The sequence below is a fragment of the Penicillium manginii genome (genome assembly GCF_028828005.1).
Source record: "Penicillium manginii strain IBT 31320 chromosome Unknown utg000007l:1.0-2284322.0:1.0-2285126.0, whole genome shotgun sequence".
NCBI classification, from domain to species: Eukaryota; Fungi; Ascomycota; class Eurotiomycetes; order Eurotiales; family Aspergillaceae; genus Penicillium; species Penicillium manginii.
The window spans coordinates 693,766-712,776 of record NW_026643108.1 but is presented as its reverse complement, the minus strand read 5'-3'; the positions used below and the strand labels follow the sequence as shown (position 1 = coordinate 712,776).

The window sequence follows — 19,011 nt, the reverse complement described above, 5'->3', positions numbered from 1 at the left end:
GATTCAGTCTCCATGCCATTGAAGCTACATTGATCTCAAACCACCTAAAGACTCGGTTTTGTATTACCGATCACTCTACCACTTCACCGAATCTTGGAAGATATTTATCTAGTTTCTGTGGAAGGTCGAATAACCAGAATGATGGACAAAAGATTTAGAATCAATTTTACTCGATCGCCAACCTTGGCAATCAGGGCTAGCATCAGATGTAGGCCCCATTAAGTGGACTTGGTTTATGCATTAAATTAAGACGGTGTGTAGACGGTGTGATCCATGAATATCGCTGGGGGTAAGAAAAAGAAAAGAACACTTTTGAGCCTGGGAGCCAAAGCGGAAACCAGCTTGGGCAGGCAGATAAGGGTCGTAAGATCGTGTCGTAGTATGTGTCGTCAACTTAGCCACAAATGATAGAGGCCTTCTCCGCGTGGCTTCGAGCCGTCTCGATTCTAGAGAGGCGTCCAGTAGCAGTTGACTGTACGGGCTCAAGTTGATTTGAACCTTCGCCGCTTTCCTCCCTCTCCATTTCTAGCTTCTCAGCCTCCTTGATACGCTTGAGCTCCTGGCAGAACTTGCTGTTGTTTCTGATGCGGTCGCCATAACGGATGAAGGCAAACGGAATGATGGAGACACCCAGACTGAGGAAGGCAATGAGACTGCAGGCCCAGTTGACACCAAGTCGATCGAACATTGGCTTCGCGGCGAGTGGCAAGACAGCACCAAATATGCTTCGGGTACAGCTAGCAGCCGATTGGGCGCTGGCAGACAGAGTCTCGTATGCATCGGTGAGATAGTTGAGCATGGCCATGAAGATCAAAAGATAGCCCGCGCCAAATGGAATGCCCGAAAGGAATGGTACCACCCAGTGGATATTTGGCGAGGCCGTCCATCCTACCCAAAAGAGGGAGATCACGTAAAGTGGACCTCCAATACAAGCAAGAGGGAGTCTTCGATATTCTTCGATAAATGCCCATTCGGCATTGCGCGCTTTAGCGCGGGCTAGGTAGCCATCATACCACAGGAAAACAACGCAAGCAAGTGCTGCACCGATTCCGACTAGAAGATATGCGTCAGCACAAGTGACCCAAGTACGCAAGTATTCGCTCGATTTGTACTCACTGGGTAGAAACATTAGGCCTGAAACACCGGCATTCATTCCATAGATTCCTTGGGGCTTGATTAGTATATCAATGATGCCTAGGTAAGCAATGTGAATCCGATATTACTCACCTTGGAAGATGATGGGATATGCCTCGAAATAGAGATAGAAGATCGCATATGCAAGTGCAAGGTACAAGGACGTCAATGAGACAATCGACTCGTGGATGATCATGCGGAAAGGTCGGGAGATCGTGGTAATGAATTTCACGCGGATGTTTCGACTTTCCAGTTCCAAAGGTGATATGATGGTGGAGTTTCCGGTATCTTTCCTCAGCTTCCGGGCACGGTTCTTCAAGACGACAGGACCGTAGGTCTCTGGCATGAAGATCACCAAGGGCATTGATACGCCGGTACAAATCAAACCAATCCAGAAGCACCATCTCCAGCTGACAACAGCGACGAATCCGGAAATCCATGGTCCCATAATAGGCCCGCATGTTGTGCATGCCATGAAATAAGCCATCAGGCGGCCTCGTCGAGTGGGATCATCGTGAACATCGGCAAAGAGTCCACCGACAGTAGCAATCGGTGCTGAAGCCATCATACCATTCAAAAGTCGAAATACCAGTAAAGATGCGTATGAGTCGGCCACGGCGCACGCTAGGGTGAAGATTGCGAACCCACAATACGCAACTAGCAATGGCTTCTTGCGTCCAAAGTACTCCGAGCTAGGACCCCATAATAAGGGACCCAGGATATAGCCCACCAGGAAGATAGATATTGGCAGGACAAGGGCTTGCTGGTTCTTGATATTGAATTCTTCTGCAATCTGAGGGATGGCGTTGGAGCAGATGCTGGACCCAATGGTGCTGTTCATGACCTGCATGACACCCGATCCTAGGACTAGGAACTTCCTTGTCTGTAATGCGTTAATATGGCACAAGACCTCCAGTATGTCCACATTACCTTGCGCCAGTTCACTGGATTCTCTGGATCGTTTGGACCAAATGAGACGACTGTCTTCGAGGCTACCCGGCGAAAACGAGAATATGACGGATTGTCATATCGCTCCTGGATGGGCTCATGGGTCACTTCTGATTCTTGATCTGAGGAATCACGATGGGAATCATGTGAGTCATGAGGCGAGACAGCTACTCCCTCTGTGGATTTTCAGGTTAGAGTCAAGAAAAGGTAAACATTGTGTCAAGTCGTACCTGTAGCGGACATGACCTTTTGGAGGTTCTCCTCCGTGGGGAAATGGTTCGACATTATGAACAAACTGGGTCACCCATTCAAGCACCAAGCAATCGATTGATGACGATCAAAAAAGGTGGGATGGCGGCTTTTAAAGGGCATTGTAACATCGAAAATTCAGGAAAGCGATTCCGGCTCCACTTTCGCAGGGTCCCGAATCCACTCTATAATTGCGGAGGAGTAGACAAATGAAAATTGTATGTTTTTGTGGTTCGAGCTCCACCCCCATCTGCCACATTTGGCATTTTCTACACCCTAGGGCGTGACAAGATATCTGCAGGTGATAATTTTCAGTGCTATAGCAATTAATTCTTGCCCAATAAATTCTAATTAGGTATTCGGACGTGTTGATCAAAGATACGACCAGGATTGTCTCGGTTAGGACGGCTTCTAAGAAACTCTGGTTTACGGGGCAGGACCCAAGATTTGAAAGATTTTCAGGTGGCAATCTTCAGTCTAGTACTTGAATCGCCTAGTTAACTTTCACAGGAGATGTCCCGTGAAGCTCCAATTAGCCACTGACCTGAGAATCTATAATTATCGTGACATGGCGAAAGAAAATCCTTCAGTTTGTACAAACAGGAACGGTATAGAGATACCTCGACCGCATGCATCCTGGTCTTTGGGCAGTCAGTTCTCCAACAACAAGGAGGGGTCAATGCCATGCAGATCAACCCAAAGACCTAGTTTGGCTATGTACCGAGGGATTGCGCTGGATTGCTTTCAAGGATCAACGCTCCAGATCGGTCTGGAGGTTGAGCAACATGTTCTCATGATCAAAGGCATCTACCACGCTCCCTCGACCCAATCCCTACCAAAGTCTTAGCAGCCACAGGCCCTTGGCGCGGGGAAGGGCCTGTGGAGGGCCACCAAAGCCTGACTACCGAGGTGGTGGGTTTGACTCATTCCATCGGGACCCTTGGCCGACTGCGACTCCACCTGTCAATATCAAGCCGGCGTTGGAAATGTTGGCCGGTTCTCATCACGAACGAAATCTGCTGATATCTCTCACCCTCCTGTGTTTGTTCGTGATCGAGGACGGCGAATTTGAGGTCTTGATGTTTGTTTTCGTCTGAAATTTCCTGTGTCAGGGGGCGTCAAATTCCCGACGTCGAACCGGATGCGTCCCGAATTGTGGTCGGACTTCTGTCCGATTCACGCTGACCGCCCGCGAACAGACTTCGAGAAGGCTTTGAGGGAAGAACATTAAAACGCTCGGCTTGGGGAAGGATTTTTGACTGTATCCAACCTGAGATTTCAAAGTATGACGATTTTGGAGGGCGCGAGAAGTTTCCAGGTACGATGCAGATGGCTAACTGAACATCGTCGCCTTTCGGCGAAATTGAATGGATCACGTGATATCGCATCAACTTGGACAAAACAGCAGCACAACAAACTATTGTCGGGTGTAGAATATCTGGAGATCAATAGCAAGATTTCTGCTAATATCCTATACGAACTGAAAGAAATATGAGTGTTTGGCTCAACCGCTCCGACCACGATAGACGGCTTATGCAGCTGGCAGCAAGACCCAACAAGTCTATCAAGCCACTGTGATTCCCGGGTAGCTTGATTGGGTCTGAACCAACGTGATATGACAATATTATGAGTACCGTAGCGTTCTAGACGCTTTGACTTAACGGTTCACTGATGGGATTGGATCACTCACGTCTATTGGTTTGACAAAACTTTTATTTGTACGGATCTTCAATGCTTTCAAAGGTAGTATGAACCAGATAGTATACAAAAAGGCTGACGCTAAGAACAAGCCCTTCGGACGATACAACTTCAGCGTTGATCATCCGTAGTATAGCTGTGGGAACATACGGAGTAACTAGTACCTATCTCAGAACAGGATGCAGGTCTTGAACACATACTAGCAGGCATGATGACGTCGATGTGCAGATCACAAACATTGTAGTAAAATCGATAAAGTGAGAAACAATGGAAGTAACGGGGAATTTTTTTAATCTCCAGGGTTTTATTTCTGAATCTCAATTCCATTTAAAAGCCACAACGGCAGGAAGCTGTTTGATATTCTTGCCGTGGTTGTGGGCTGTGCTATGTGTGACTTGCCGCCAGGGGCGCTAGTTACGCGTCAGTTGCGTGGAGCCCTGCACCACTTGGCAGCCTTTTGCCTTGACTGAGCCAGATTGTCAAGGTCAGTCTGACACAAGACAATTAAATGTCCCAAAATATTTCCACCCTCTCCACCCAATGCCGGAATGGTGGACTTAGACAGGATTATTTACTAGTATTACTAGTGATAGAGTGCGGCGAGAAGACTGATCGCACGTAAGCGTTTCTTTCTCGGTAGAGATAGTATACTCTAGTACTAGTGATACTCTAAAAATAAGATTAAACTACATCAGGATGCCCTTGGCGATTCAGAGACACCTGGGCATGACATAAATTCGAGAAAGCTTTCAATGTTAGAATATAAAATCCTGAAAGTGGGGTTCTTGGCGCAGACCGGTTACGCGGCGCAACGGACATACCGTGACAATGCCGTTGGCAAGCAGATGCGATGGACCAGTAATTTTTCTGGAATCCATTGAGCAGTGTGATACCTAGCTAGTACTAGTAGGTACTTTCCCTACGTTGAATTTTCTGTTTGATCCCTCAACCCAAATTTTGACATACCATTTTGTGATAAGATTATCATCGTGCAGTCCCTTTTTCTTTTTCTTTCTGTTCCTGAATTTTCCTCTGATATACTAGAGAGAGCCCGCCGGAAATAGGATTCGATCTCTTCTCCACAAAAAAATGTCTGCTGGTGACTACAGTCGCTATGGACATGCAACTTCCCAATTTCCTTCATTCGATGATCCAAGTGGCACACCATATGGCTACCCAACGCAGGCACCACCCCGCTATTCAGAGGTCGTCGCAAGACCTCCAATCGAGAGACCCTGGTATGACGTTCGTGGCTGGTCACTGCGAAGAAAGTTGATTGTAGCAGCTTGCGTTGTGGTCATCATAATAGCAGTGACTGTGGGGGCCGTTGAGGGTACCAAGGCAGCAGCATATCCGAACTACTCACAATTAAATTATACGCTCAAGGATACCTTTTCTGGGTCATCTTTCTTCGACAACTTTGAATATTATTCTACCACCGATCCCACTAATGGGTTTGTCCAATATGTCAACTCGCAAACTGCATCACAAATGAACTTGACATACGCCTCTGAATCATCTGCTGTGATCAGGGTTGATACGAGCACACAAAATCAGACGAACGGCCGCAGCTCTGTTCGTATCACATCCACCAACACATATGACAGTGGTTTATTCATCTTTGACGTCGCCCATACACCGTATGGCTGTGCAACGTGGCCAGCCCTGTGGCTTACAGACCCAAGTAATTGGCCAGCGCACGGAGAAATCGATGTGATGGAATCAAACAACAACGGTACGAACGGCAATGAAATGACATTACATACAACTAGCGGATGCAAGATGAACGTCCGAAGAAAAGAAACGGGAACTGCGAAGTACACCAATTGTCTGAATACTGCAAATGACAACGCAGGTTGTGGTGTTGAAGGGAAAACGGCGACTTACGGTGAAACTTTCAATGATAATGGCGGAGGGGTGAGTTGATTGTGACTCCTAATATTCTATAGTCCTATCCGGCATTACTAATAAAGTTTGATTAGGTCTACGCAATGGAGCTGCGCGACGCCGGCATTCGCATGTGGATGTTCTCGCGCGACGACATCCCATCCGACATTTCCAACACCACTAGTACTCCAGATCCATCTACATGGGGCGAAGCTTTGGCGGACTTTCCAAGCACAGGATGCGACATTGGTTCGCATTTCAAGAACCAAAGCATCATCGCGAATATCGACATTTGTGGTGATCTCGCCGGTGCATCGTCATATTACAAAACACTTTATCAATGCCCGGATACATGCGAAAAATACGCAGCGGAGAATGGGGCCGCCTTCGAAAATGCTTACTGGGAGTTTAAGAGCTTTAAAGTGTACACTTCCTCTTAGATGGTTTTAGTTATTATACCCAGACTCATTGTCTACCGAGAATTGTTTTTCTAAGCCAGAGTTGAGGCACCCAGCCCTTCACAAAACATAACACCACTTCTGCAATAGACCCTAGAATTCGTCCTCTGACGAGAATGAAACAAATCTTGATAATTTGGGGATGTCATTTGTCGATATGCTCAACTTCTCAGGAGCTATTATCGCCGAGTAAATACTACCTAGGTAGTACCTGTATGACGTTGTGTAAATCCCAGTTAAAACATAAAGCATGTCATACTAGTATATCAAGACGACCTTATTGTATTAACTAGTAGTGAATTAGTGTTGATAAATATTTCCGTTACTATGACCATCTCCTTGATTAGTTTAAACCAGAGAATTTCATCAAGCAAAGGAGGAAACCACGCCGGTATTGGTGTTGGAATACTCACAATGGTCGAGTGAGGCTCTTTCTTCCCCATGCTCTTTCATGTACCCACACGCTCACACTCTTCGCGGCCACAGGAAAAACTCCATAGCCCCGATTGTCGATGATGACTGTTTCGAGACACCATCCCAGTATATCTGACCATTCCTCTCCTTTGTGTCGTCTCCCCACATACATCCTCTTGTATGCAGCAGTGGTGTTGCTGATGACGCAAGCAAGACCGTAAGGATACATCACATTTCCATATCGCACGAACCCTAGGGAATATTGAGAATGTGGCCAAGTAATTATCCTTGTAGACTTACCTATACAATTTCTTTTGTCGAAGTAATCCCGCTGCTCGCCATAAGCATATAACTTCCTCGCGCGCATCAATATTGGAAGCCTTTCCTTGCAAGATCGACACTTCAAAGGATTTGGTCCACCTTGGAGTCCGTATAGATCACCATAAAAGACACAAGGTTGGCCTTGACTTCGCAGAAGGATTAATGCGTAGGCGATTGGTTTGAAAAATGGCACGACTGTTGTCTAGTGCTTCTATCAGTACAAACAGAGCTTCAGAAGGGGGTTCCATATCATATCTATATGCCAGTAACATACCTCTAATGACTGGCCGGGTTGCTTTGAGAGGTCAGGACATGTTAAGCTAGAACCAATAGATAACAACTTACAGTATCATGGTTTCCCACAAATGTCTGACAGTGACACCCGAGATCAGCAAAAGAAAATTTTCCGTACCCGATTGCATAGTATTCTTACCACGGCGTGGCCAGGGCTATGTTCCACCAATGTGCCTTTGAATATCTTTCGGAGGTCACCACCGGCTGTTTGAGACGTTTCTGAAATTTGCCCCAATAGTGGCACATCAAATAGCGAGACACGACCTTCCATTATTTTGAGATAATTCAAAAGATACTCCACCTCTCCTCGCCAGTACTCGCCAACTAGTAGATAATTTTCTCCCACCGTCTTTCGCAGGTGGTCCACGAAGTCTCTCTGAAATGCAGCAGAGTAATGCTTGGCTGCGTCTATTCGCATCCCGCTGAGAGCGAACTCGGTTCCAATCCATTCCGCCCAATTAAAGAGGTCGGCACGCACCTCGGGGTGACTTTGGTCCAGATTTGCAAACATCAAATAATCATAATTACCGTGTTCGTTGCTGACATCCTGAGACCACTTCCCCTGGGGGTCGGCAACCTTGTATATGGCATTTTCTTTTCGAGATTCATCCCAGTCCACGCCATTAAAATGTCGGTAATGGTATTTCATAGAGCTGTACTTTCCCTTGCGACCTGGAAAGTCGAATCCAACCCAAGCCGAAATTTCTTCTGGTTCTGAGATCACAGTATTTCTGTCTGCATTATGTCAATTCTTTGTTAAACCATCCTGGCTCAAGACAAAGGACATACTTTCAGGGTCTACTTTCACGGCCGGAAATTTCTCGGTGAAATCGGCCCCGGCTTTATGGTTCAAGACGGTATCCCAGATAATTCCAACATCGAGATCTTGTGCAGATTGTACAAGTTCATGCAAAGTTTCTTTAGAGCCCCATCGTGTCGCCCGGGAGCCTTTCTGGTAGAACTCGCCCACGTCATAGAGATCGTAAACATCGTATCCCGTTCCGTTCGATTCCATACCTTTGCATCCCGGGGGTATCCAGATATTATCGACTCCAATGTCTTTCAGGTTTGGGAGAGCCTTTTGTAAGCGTTTCCAATGATTCTGGTCAGCTGGCACGTGCCATTCAAACCCCTGAAGCATGATAGGGTTTAACGGAAGGGTCCATTCCGGCGTCTTCTCGGAATCCTCCTTGGCTTCGAGGGACATGTAAAATTAGTACTCGGTATTATCATTCTGATCGCGTCGGTGGGAAACATCTACCTTTGATTTCCTTCCATTCCTCCGTTTTCCGCCTCGTATTTAGACAGCAGCTCAGTAGGGACGACATCTGGCCGACTACCACGTGTCTTGAGAACAACCGAATAAAATTCGTCGGCCAGGCTCGTGAACAGTGAGGGAATAAGATCAGGACATTTTTGTTTGAAACGGTCGCGATTTATTCGACGTGAGATTGCAGTTTCGAGAAGCAGGGCCGCAGAGGTGGTGGAAGTGACACGGAACCCCCTGCTGTACGATCTACCTTGACGGGTATGCAAGGATTTCTTAGTAACGGCTCAACAATTGGTCGTGATTCGAGGTGTGATTTTGGCAGAGGGAGTTGAAGGCTGGAACTTGAATTGGATCAAGATTCACCAATTTCCTATATCATGCCTACTACTACTACTACTAGTTATAGATCTATGATTTCCGATGTACTTCAAGTTTCCACGTTTGAAATCGCTAATTTTGGCCTCTCCACGAACATAGTATATAAAAGTTCCGGAGTCAGCGGAGTTCGTTATCACCAGCCACTCATGAAGGGAGCTGTGCCCAACCAGACTACAAAATCGTCAAAGCTTTAAGACAATTTTACTAAGAATGGCCCTCTCAGCGTTGGCGAACGCAACTATTGATCTACCACCGCCCGGGGGTGAACCTTTGCAATCGAGTCAATATTTGTCGTTTTGACCACTGGGTGATTCTACTTTACGCTATGGTCACGGTGCTTATTATTTTGTCACACTATTCTCCTACAGCAAGATTTGGTCCTATCTCGAAAAAAATTTAGTACAAATTGTAGCCTTTGCTACTTGCAGGTTATATTCTTAGACCAGTATACAGACTAGCCAATCCTGCGTTCCGAGACCTCTTATGGCCAATCACAGGGCTCAGAGAAGGGCTCTGATTTGTGGAAACGACCCTTTCCAAGGTTGGTGGCCCCGAAAAATCGGTGGCCACCAGTTGGGCCCCATCGTTGCCGCCAGGTGTCCCACATGTGACGTCGAGCCTTTTGACCGGCTAGAGGCCGTGCCTGTCTCTGTGACTTGAGGATTAATTCTTTCAGATGGAATGCATTTATGTGGAATGTTTTATAAATAAATAGTTTGATAGATCCGGCCTGCAGCTCAAAATACTGCGAATTATCTAGATAGCCTGATAGGAGCATTTAGGGGATCTCGTCCATCAATTTTTGATCACAATCCGACAGTCTGCCTACCTACAGCAAAAATAATGCGTGCTTTTATGTTGCGCTCGGTGCGCCTCACGGAGAATCGGTGCTCACCGGCAAACATCCCGATAGAATTTTTCTACAACCAGTGACAGGGCAACGAAGGGGGAAAATTAAAGTAAATAAATTAGGATAAATTCCAATAAATTCATCCAAATGAATAATACTAGATCTGCATATGTTAATCACTACAGAGAGCAGTATACTACAATATACCCGTTGACCGGGCGATGGTGGACACAAGCCGTGCTGAGCCGATGTCTCCGGATTGGCCCGAGCCCAGCCTCCGGGACCCATCCCTGCCTTCAAATCTTTTTCTCCTTTCCTCTTCGTTCTCTACGTCTTTGAATCTCCCCTCAACCACCCCATATCCTCCACATCAACACAATGGCCGCTCCCGCTGCTGACGCGCCCAAGGGCCTTGACCTCTACTCTCGGTTCGTCTCGACTTGGCCGCTTTTATGCTGTCCTCCTCATACATCCCAGCGAGTCGGCTCCGACTAACCATCTTCGCAAAATAGCTTCGCTTTCGCTGGCGCTGTCTGCTGCTCCGTCACCCACGGTGCTGCCACTCCCCTCGATGTGTAAGTTGAAGCACTTCCGATTTACCCATCAATGGGCCAGTCGCCGCCCCAGCGAGACAAGACTGTATCGCGCGATGGAATCAACGCGATGGAATCAAGTTACTAATCGCGCATTGTTTGTTCAATATAGCGTCAAGACCCGTATCCAGCTTGACCCTGCCACCTACAACCGTGGTATGATCGGTGGTTTCCGCCAGGTCATCCAGAAGGAGGGTGCTGGCGCTCTCCTGACTGGCTTCGGTCCTACCGCCGCCGGTTACTTCCTCCAGGGTGCCTTCAAGTTCGGTGGTTACGAGTTCTTCAAGCAGCAGGCTATCACCCAGCTCGGCTACGAGACCGCTGCCAACAACCGTACCGCTGTCTACCTCGCCTCCTCCGCCTGTGCTGAGTTCATGGCCGACATTGCCCTGTGCCCTCTCGAGGCCACCCGTATCCGTCTCGTCTCCCAGCCTACCTTCGCCTCCGGCCTGCTCGGCGGCTTCAGCCGTATCGCCAAGGAGGAGGGTATCGGTGCCTTCTACTCCGGATTCGGACCCATCCTGTTCAAGCAGTAAGTTCACCATTTTACACCAATTGGTGTGATGAAAGACATGCGCTCGGCCCCCGTACATGGGTTACTAACAGGTTCTTCTACCAGGGTCCCCTACACCATGGCCAAGTTCGTCGTCTTCGAGAAGGTCTCCGAGGCCATCTACAAGTCCGTTGACAAGAGCACCCTCTCCACCGGTGGACAGACCGCTGTCAACCTTGGTTCCGGTCTGATCGCCGGTCTCGCTGCTGCCATCATCTCCCAGCCCGCCGACACCATGCTGTCCAAGATCAACAAGACTCAGGGCGCTCCCGGTGAGGGCACTGTCTCCCGCCTCATCAAGATCGCCAAGGAGCTTGGTCTCCGTGGCTCTTACTCTGGTATCGGTGCCCGTCTGTTCATGGTCGGTGGTATCACTGCCGGTCAGTTCGCCATCTACGGTGACATCAAGCGTGTCCTCGGTGCCACTGGTGGTGTTGAGATCTCCAAATAGAGATCTCGCCTTGTCTAGATGTTGGAGGATAATAGAGACTACCATTAGAACTTTTTTTTTTCGCGGCTTGTCCATCCCTCAAATACGATGTACAATACTTTGTCTCCATTTTCTTCGAAAACAAGCTCAGTTTCTTTTGTTTCAAATCTTTCTCTCGTAATCTTATATTCGTAATCACATGGAAGTATCCTTGGTCGGGAGTTACCAATATACTGAAGCCTAGTCCAGTCTGCTCTCGACTATCTCATGTCCAGATTAACCAATAGACACCCGGGCAGCTGGTTTCTACTTCGACTTTTCGTTTGAGGCCGTCTACGACTGAGAGCCATATGTGAGATTGATCACTTATATTAACGTGTTTAACAATATGCAGAAAATAAAACCCTCGAGTATAATCCGCGCGAGCTGAAGATGCTCAGAGTACATATCGGAAGTTCGGGTTCTAGGAATAGGTTAATAAAGTTCTGCTTCGAATTCTCCACCGGTATCTCACCTCGAAATCGGTCAGATCAGCCAGCTCATCGACCGCCACGCCTGCAGCTCCCTCGTTTTCAGATGCGGCATCTCTTTGTTTGTTGCGTTTGGTAAGTAGCCAGCGAAGGCAAAGCGCCAGCGCAACTTGCGATGTGGAACAAGCCAAAATCACCTTGCAGCCAGTTTGATACAGAGGAGCCTCTTTGGCGAGGAATGCATGGGGGGCCAATAATGTTTCCAGCACAGTATGCCAGAAAGACCAGGGCAACGCCAGTACTGCGCTTTGTATAGCCTCCCAGGTTTGTAGCAGGCATCTGCAGCGCCAACACTAAGGAGCAAACATAAGCCCCAATGATGTAATAACTGAATAAAATTCCAATCTTGTGGCTGTCATGATCTAGCTTCCACATCAGACAGACACCTATAATGGTTGGAAGTAGGTAGATGGCCATGACGATGGTACGCAGATTGCGAACACGAGATGCAAGGAAGGTTCCTGTCAAAATCCAAAACACTTGAAAGGCACCCTGGGGAATTCCAAGTGCAACCGTAGTCAGCGGGTCTTTAGTTAAACCTTTGATGATGAGCTTTCCGAAATTCGCGTATCCACCGTTGATCGTTTCATTCAATAAAGTGAAGAAGAACAATATCCAAACTTGAGGATCCACAAGCGCTTCTCGGATTTGATACCATTTGATATGGTGGTTGATCACGCCTGTTCGGCCAAGTCGACTGCGAGCAATCAAGAGAGCCTTCTCGTCCAATTTGAACCGCTTGGCCGATATGATGTCGTCCGGAAGAAAGAATAGCATCAGGACCCCCCCAGCAAATCGTGATTCCACCGAGGATGAGGTATATGGCTCTCCACACCGCAATTGTTTTGATTTGTCCAATTCCGAAAGTTAAGAGACTACCAATCATGGCGCCAACTCCGTTGCAACTATAAAAGACGCCAGCACGGAATGGCTGTTGGGCCCGCGTATACCACATACCGACAATCATCATAAAACACGGCGTGATAGGTGCCTCGAAAATACCGAGAAGAAAGCGGCAGATTGCCATGCCAGTGAAAGAGGAACAAGCAGCGGTGATCATAAGCATCGAGCCCCATGCCACGATATTTCCCGACACAACTTTTCCCAGCCTGGTTCTCTGGGCGAGAAGATTCCAGGGGTACTCAGCAACTAGGTAGGCGAAGTAAAAAATACTAGCTAACCAGCTGTACTCATTACTGGACATATTTGTCGATGTCAAAAGGTCGAATACTGCTGAGTAGGCTAAGGCTGACTTGTCGATGTACTGTAGTGTATAGGTACCAGCAAGAAGTGGTAAAAGAATGAGATCAACTCTGCGGACTAAGGCTTTATTCCGCGGTTCATCCTCAAGCATTTCCTGAAGGTTCTCTTGTGAGAATCCATGCTGATGGAGAAACAACTCTCCCTCGTCAAGATCGGTGACCGTGCCGACTTGTATATCCTTTTCAGGACAGTCCCCATCAAGAACAGATTGAGGCTTTTTTGAGATTTCAGTCATTGTGGATGATTCATGGGGAGTAAACGACTATAATTTACGCAGAAAAGGAGAAAGGGTATAAGAAAATTTCCCCCTTCACTGGCCCCTTTAAAGCGAAACTGGCCATTTGCGCGTTATCTCCGCCCAGAACAGCCCCAACTTTTAGCTCAAACCATCAATGCGGAGTAAGGCATGTCTTCGGATTCTCGCCGAAATCAACCAATTTGATAGTGGCCAACGTTGCCGATCCATCACGTATTTTTTCTTGAGCTGCCAATACGAGGGAAAATTCGAATTGAAACCCATGAGTTGGAAACCGTATCAAGGGCTAAATGGGTCTTCAGTAAGAGATATTGTTCTTGCGAAGACTGCCTAACGCCAATTAAAGTATGCTTTAGGCTAGGTCTTCTTCCCCGCTCGGTTAAGAATTCTCTTATCAATTGGGAAATTTTGACTATCGATCGGATGAATTTGTTTAGCAGAGTTGTCGACAACCTTAGTTGGCTCCAATGTTTGGGGTAACATGGCGTCCGTCGAACCCCAATTGCTGTGCTTCTCGGGTCAGCCTGCGTGAAGAGATAAAGGTTCCTGGTTTCACTCGGCTGACTATCAACTTGTCGTAGATGGCCCCACAAGATAAAGGAAACAACTTTCATGACTCCTCCTATCTTCGCGCCATCGCGTGATAAATCGTGTCTCCACTTCCCAAGACGGGTTCTATCTCCCCCGCACGGAGCTACTTCTACCCCCCCGGAGAGAAAAGCGCACATCCCTATATCTCACTCCTACATCTGCTCCTGTGACAGATCGGATATCACGCTAAAAAGACGAAGTGAATCATGTCGAGCGGTTCATCTGATCATCCTACCGTCACACTTGCCCAAGGCAAGGTGATTGGAACCATTCGCGAGAAGACAGCCCCTCAATCCATTGAGGCGTTCTTAGGCGTGCCCTATGCTCTCCCGCCTGTCGGAGACAGGCGATTCAAGCCTGCCGAGATAGTTCCCGCCTCTACACAAAGCATCGACGCCACCAGATTTGGACCAGCAGCTCCCGGAAAACCATTGCTGGCTGGTGGACCGAAGCTAGAGCAAAGTGAAGATTGTCTGACTGCTAATATTTTCCGACCGTCGGGGACTGGAGAAAGTGATAGTCTGCCTGTTGCTATCTATATTCATGGAGGAGCATTCAACCGGGGTGCTGCTGCGATGCACGACACTGGGTCGATGGTGGCATGGTCTGAAGAGCCATTCATCGGTGTCAGTTTCGGTTATCGTGTCGGAGCACTGGGCTTTTTACCATCAGCCTTGTCGAAGAAAGAGGGTGTTCTGAATCTCGGTCTTCGTGATCAAGTTCACCTATTCGAATGGGTGCAGGGAAACATCCAGAATTTTGGTGGTGATCCTGGAAACGTCACTCTTTTCGGTCTATCGGCCGGAGCACATTCGGTAAGACCAACACTTCTAGTTAAATGTCATTATTAATAACAAAATGTCAGATTGGACACCATTTGCTCAAGTATGATTCACGAGCCTCGCCATTATTCCATCGCGTGATTCTAGAATCCGGATCGCCGACATCCCGAGCAGTGCGTCCCTATGATGCAAAAGTCCACGAGCAACAGTTTAAAGACTACCTTCAAGAAGTTGGTTGTCCGTCAGATCTCCCTGAGTCTGATATATTCCCATTTCTACGCTCATTGCCTAGCTCAACGGTTACGAACGCGCAAACAAAGGTCTTCGATAAATACAATCCGTCGCTTAGATGGGCATTTCAACCCGTTATTGATGAAGATATTATCCCACGCAAACCGCTAGACGCTTGGAACTCTCTTCTTTGGAACAAGGTCCCAATTATGACAGGCTTTAACAGCAATGAAGGAACGTTCTATGTGGATCATAAAATGTCTAGCCCAGCACAATTCCGGAATTTCTGGCAGGGTCTACTTCCTGAGTTATCTCAAGAAGATCTTGATACAATTGACCGCCTATACCCCGACCCTAGTCTGAACCCTAGCTCGCCATACTTGGAAAAGAGAGAAGGCTACGAGCTTGGTCCACAATATAAGCGAATCGAAGCTGCGTATGGGCACTATGCTTATGTGGCGCCTGTGCGCCAGACAGCCCATTTTGCTGCATCTCAGGGGGTTCCGGCATACCTTTACAACTGGGCACTTCCAAGAACGGTGATCGGTCGTGCAAATCATGGCGACAACATGTACTACGAGACATTCAATGAGTCTATTACAGGCATATCTGAATCTCAGAAAGAGCTGTCTGGAACCTACCACGCCTATGTCACCAGCTTCATTACAAAAGGAGACCCAAATGCCATATCTGGTCGCTATGGGGAGCGCCCTAAGTGGGAGCCGTATGTGCCAGATAATCCTCGAATTTTGATTCTTGGGGAAGGAAATGAGGAGCTGATTGGAGGGCCTACTGCCCCTGCAGCCAAGTTCGTGAAAGACGAATGGGCAAGGAAGGAAACGGAATTCTGGTGGTCAAAAGTCCCGATATCGCAGCTTGCATGAAAGAAAAAGAAATTTCTTTTTCATCTCGTCAACATCTAGACCAATTGAGACGAATCCACATGATTCTATGATCTCCTTCTAGTGACAGTTCATATTCACAGCTACCCATATCATGATTTTTGGAGAATCAAATCAACCTCTGCATCCGCCATTTCTAGAATATGCTCCGCTGGATATTCAGGCCTCCATCCAATCTCATGACCGTGCTTGGCTTGTAGTGTGCATTTTCCACTCAGAAACAATGGAACCATCTCCTTTGGGCACCCAAGTGCCGCCCCCATACCTTCCAAGGCTTGGCTATCAGCTAGCTCAACCTTGTCATTCTCGATAATATTTTGTGCAGCAAGGCGCTTAGCCATCGCGGTGTAAATGCTGTTCCAAGACACGCTACCACTAGAGGCAAGATAGTATCCTTTTTTGCCATGGCCAATTTCCTTACCTGACAATATGTTCCGAATGATTTCCAGATATAACCGTGCGTTATCGCTGACATGGCTCACCGGCCAGGTCTTGTAATGTCAGCAACTTGAATTGAGCAGATGTGAAAAAGAAAAGTTAAAACCTACATAATCATCAGGGTCCGGTCGGCAAACCCTTCGAAGCTTTTTGGCCGTATTCACAATAGCGACCGTTTGAATGGATGTTTTGTTTCCAAACCCCTCACCTTTTCCGTAAACAACACATGGAATGAATATGTAACTTTTCACACCATACTCTAATGCAGTTTCGATGATTGTATTATTGGCAGTCAATGCCTTTGCAACAAATGGATACCGAGCACATGAAGTTTTCTGAAGGTGATAGAGCGCTGGATCATTGTCGGCGATCGGAGCATTTGTCGGAAAACCTGCATGGCTGCTGAATAGCTTTGCGCCAGATGTATGGAGAAAATGTACATCCTGTCCAGTTTGTTTCTTCACTTCTGACAGGGCTTTGATCATCTGTACCTGGGTTTCATAGGCTGTAGCATCAATCAAAAAGTAGATGATGGTGATTTTGTTTTCGATGATAGCCGTAGTGACGCTGGCTTCATCTTTGATATTGAATCTTATCGGTTCTGCGCCATATTGCTTGACTGCTTCACTTTGTTCGTCTGTGCGTACGAGAACGAGGAGCTTCTGGTATGCAGGGAGCTTGGTGCTGGCCCACTGCGCGAGGAGTGTTCCTCCGAGGTATCCGGATGCGCCGGTGACAAGGATATTGTGCGACATTTGGAAGCAATTCTGGATGAAATTCCTACCCCAGTTAGATCTTAATACTTAAATCAGCCCAGCGTCGCATTCGGCTCTCGTCGGAAGGCCGTCTGTGCATTCGTAATCGGATTATCTATCAAGGGAGGAATCAGCAGGCTGCGGGGCCTATGAAAGTGGAATGAAGCATGGCAAGTGTGATTGGCCAGACACGGGCGGGTCTAATTAGAGCGTTATCGATAAGGAGCAGTTTGAATCGGTAGAGCTCCAAACACCAGAGTTCGATCAATTTTGTTTGATTTATGCAATATCGGGCTTAAATGAAGCCCTGGATCTAAGCGACTATTTGATTGACATGACACCTTCCCAAATAAGGGTGTTTCTGACCACACAACCTTATCACCACCAAGAAATACAGCGCTATTTGTGATAATCAATTGCTTTGAGAACAACATCTATGAAAATGTCAAACTGTTCATGCATATTTCGAGCAACTTGAAGTATGTGATTTATTGTACATTTGCCTCAGCATCGTCATGAAAAATGGTTGTTCCCCAATTTGGCCGATTGAATCTTTTACCTCCTAGAGAAGTAACAAGCTCGTCAACCTTAGCTGTTTCGTTGTCATCCATAACGAAACATTGCTGAAGGTTTTGGGCAATTCTTGAAGGATTGACACTCTTTGGAATAACACTCCAACCCTTCTTTACTCCCCAACTCAGCAACACGTTGCCCGAGCTACATCCCCTCTTTTGCGCTATGGCATTAATGATAGGGTCCTCGTGTAGAGTGCTTCCACTTCCTCCCAGGGGTCCAAATGCTGTCTGGTGGATGCCGGACTTTACGCAAAGGGAATTGAGCTTCTGTTGAGGGAGCAAAGGTTGAATTTCGGTTTGGTTGACCGCGGGCACGACAGTGCAGCTCTTTAGCAGCCTTTCCAGGTTGACAGTTGAAAAGTTTGCAACACCGATCGCGCGTACTTTTCCTGTTTTAAGGAGCTTTTCCATCTCACGCCAAGTGTCCACAAAATCCCATTCGGGGTCGTGAGCGGTACGATCTTCTTTCCCGTATGTCTCTTGGGATGAAGCGGGCAGAGTAACAGGCCAATGCATGAGATACAGATCCACGTAATCGAGTCGCAAATCGTCGAGTGACTTTTGAAGGGCAGGGACAATTCGACGATGATCGGATGACCAACTGGAAAAATCGTTAGATTAATTGACTTCAATACTTCTCGTGCAGCTCAATGGGCGTACAGCTTGGTGGTCACAAAGTATTCATTTCGTGGAACCTGAGTGGTTTCAAATACTTGTCCAATCTCGGCTTCATTTCCATCTATAATAAGACATCAGTATATTGTTCCCAACTGAATTTGAGGACAACGTACAAAGGGGAGCACAATCCTACTAAGCGTATTAGCAGAGGCTTCAAAGAAATAAGAAGCATATTGAGATCTTACAAAATGTCTATACCCCACCTCAAATGCGGATTTAACGGCGGCAGCGGCTTCTCCAGGCCCAGCCTTCCAAGTGCCAAATCCAATTGCGGGGAGTTCCGCACCGGTGTTAAGAGTAAAGGTTTTGTGTTCCAATGTGTCGGCCATTTCGTTGAACTAAATCTAATGAGAGTTATTCATAAGAACAGCTAAATGCTTTCTTGTTATAATATTTGAATCTTACTCGTCTAACTTAGCATACAACGCGTCACAGAGAGTCGGAGAGAACCCCGTAGAGAGCTCCAGCCCGAATACCCCTCATTTACCAAGCCGGGGTTACCCCGGATCGTCATTAAGATTCGATGATAGGAT

The 19,011-nt window shown here is 47.2% G+C and overlaps 7 protein-coding genes across 7 annotated transcripts; 3 read left to right on the top strand and 4 right to left on the bottom strand.

Moving 5' to 3' along the window:
* Positions 1-394: 394 nt before the first annotated feature.
* Positions 395-2,367, bottom strand: N7533_010191 (MFS transporter; the record flags this gene model as incomplete). Its single annotated transcript, XM_057106841.1, has 5 exons — positions 395-1,053; positions 1,117-1,164; positions 1,228-2,017; positions 2,065-2,258; positions 2,313-2,367. The coding sequence occupies 5 exons, from the start codon at positions 2,365-2,367 to the stop codon at positions 395-397; spliced, it is 1,746 nt and encodes a 581-aa protein (XP_056956058.1).
* A 2,751-nt stretch (positions 2,368-5,118) lies between these two features.
* Positions 5,119-6,356, top strand: N7533_010190 (glycoside hydrolase family 16 protein; the record flags this gene model as incomplete). Its single annotated transcript, XM_057106840.1, has 2 exons — positions 5,119-5,946; positions 6,012-6,356. 2 exons carry the CDS (start codon positions 5,119-5,121, stop codon positions 6,354-6,356), a joined length of 1,173 nt encoding a protein of 390 aa, XP_056956057.1.
* A 427-nt stretch (positions 6,357-6,783) lies between these two features.
* Positions 6,784-8,610, bottom strand: N7533_010189 (alpha-amylase; the record flags this gene model as incomplete). Its single annotated transcript, XM_057106839.1, has 6 exons — positions 6,784-7,040; positions 7,089-7,311; positions 7,384-7,404; positions 7,455-7,478; positions 7,543-8,138; positions 8,193-8,610. The coding sequence occupies 6 exons, from the start codon at positions 8,608-8,610 to the stop codon at positions 6,784-6,786; spliced, it is 1,539 nt and encodes a 512-aa protein (XP_056956056.1).
* A 1,669-nt stretch (positions 8,611-10,279) lies between these two features.
* N7533_010188 (putative mitochondrial phosphate carrier protein (Mir1)) lies at positions 10,280-11,498 on the top strand (the record flags this gene model as incomplete). Its single annotated transcript, XM_057106838.1, has 4 exons — positions 10,280-10,329; positions 10,414-10,476; positions 10,607-11,026; positions 11,114-11,498. The coding sequence occupies 4 exons, from the start codon at positions 10,280-10,282 to the stop codon at positions 11,496-11,498; spliced, it is 918 nt and encodes a 305-aa protein (XP_056956055.1).
* Positions 11,499-11,913: 415 nt separating this feature from the next.
* Positions 11,914-13,505, bottom strand: N7533_010187 (putative MFS transporter; the record flags this gene model as incomplete). The annotated part of the gene is made up of 4 exons (XM_057106837.1): positions 11,914-11,940; positions 11,992-12,064; positions 12,132-12,834; positions 12,887-13,505. The coding sequence occupies 4 exons, from the start codon at positions 13,503-13,505 to the stop codon at positions 11,914-11,916; spliced, it is 1,422 nt and encodes a 473-aa protein (XP_056956054.1).
* An 818-nt stretch (positions 13,506-14,323) lies between these two features.
* N7533_010186 (putative extracellular lipase) lies at positions 14,324-16,014 on the top strand (the record flags this gene model as incomplete). Its single annotated transcript, XM_057106836.1, has 2 exons — positions 14,324-14,932; positions 14,983-16,014. The coding sequence occupies 2 exons, from the start codon at positions 14,324-14,326 to the stop codon at positions 16,012-16,014; spliced, it is 1,641 nt and encodes a 546-aa protein (XP_056956053.1).
* A 110-nt stretch (positions 16,015-16,124) lies between these two features.
* Positions 16,125-18,807, bottom strand: N7533_010185 (uncharacterized protein; the record flags this gene model as incomplete). The annotated part of the gene is made up of 7 exons (XM_057106835.1): positions 16,125-16,523; positions 16,581-17,250; positions 17,592-17,659; positions 17,723-18,401; positions 18,461-18,539; positions 18,592-18,607; positions 18,664-18,807. The coding sequence occupies 7 exons, from the start codon at positions 18,805-18,807 to the stop codon at positions 16,125-16,127; spliced, it is 2,055 nt and encodes a 684-aa protein (XP_056956052.1).
* Between the last annotated feature and the right edge of the window lie 204 nt (positions 18,808-19,011).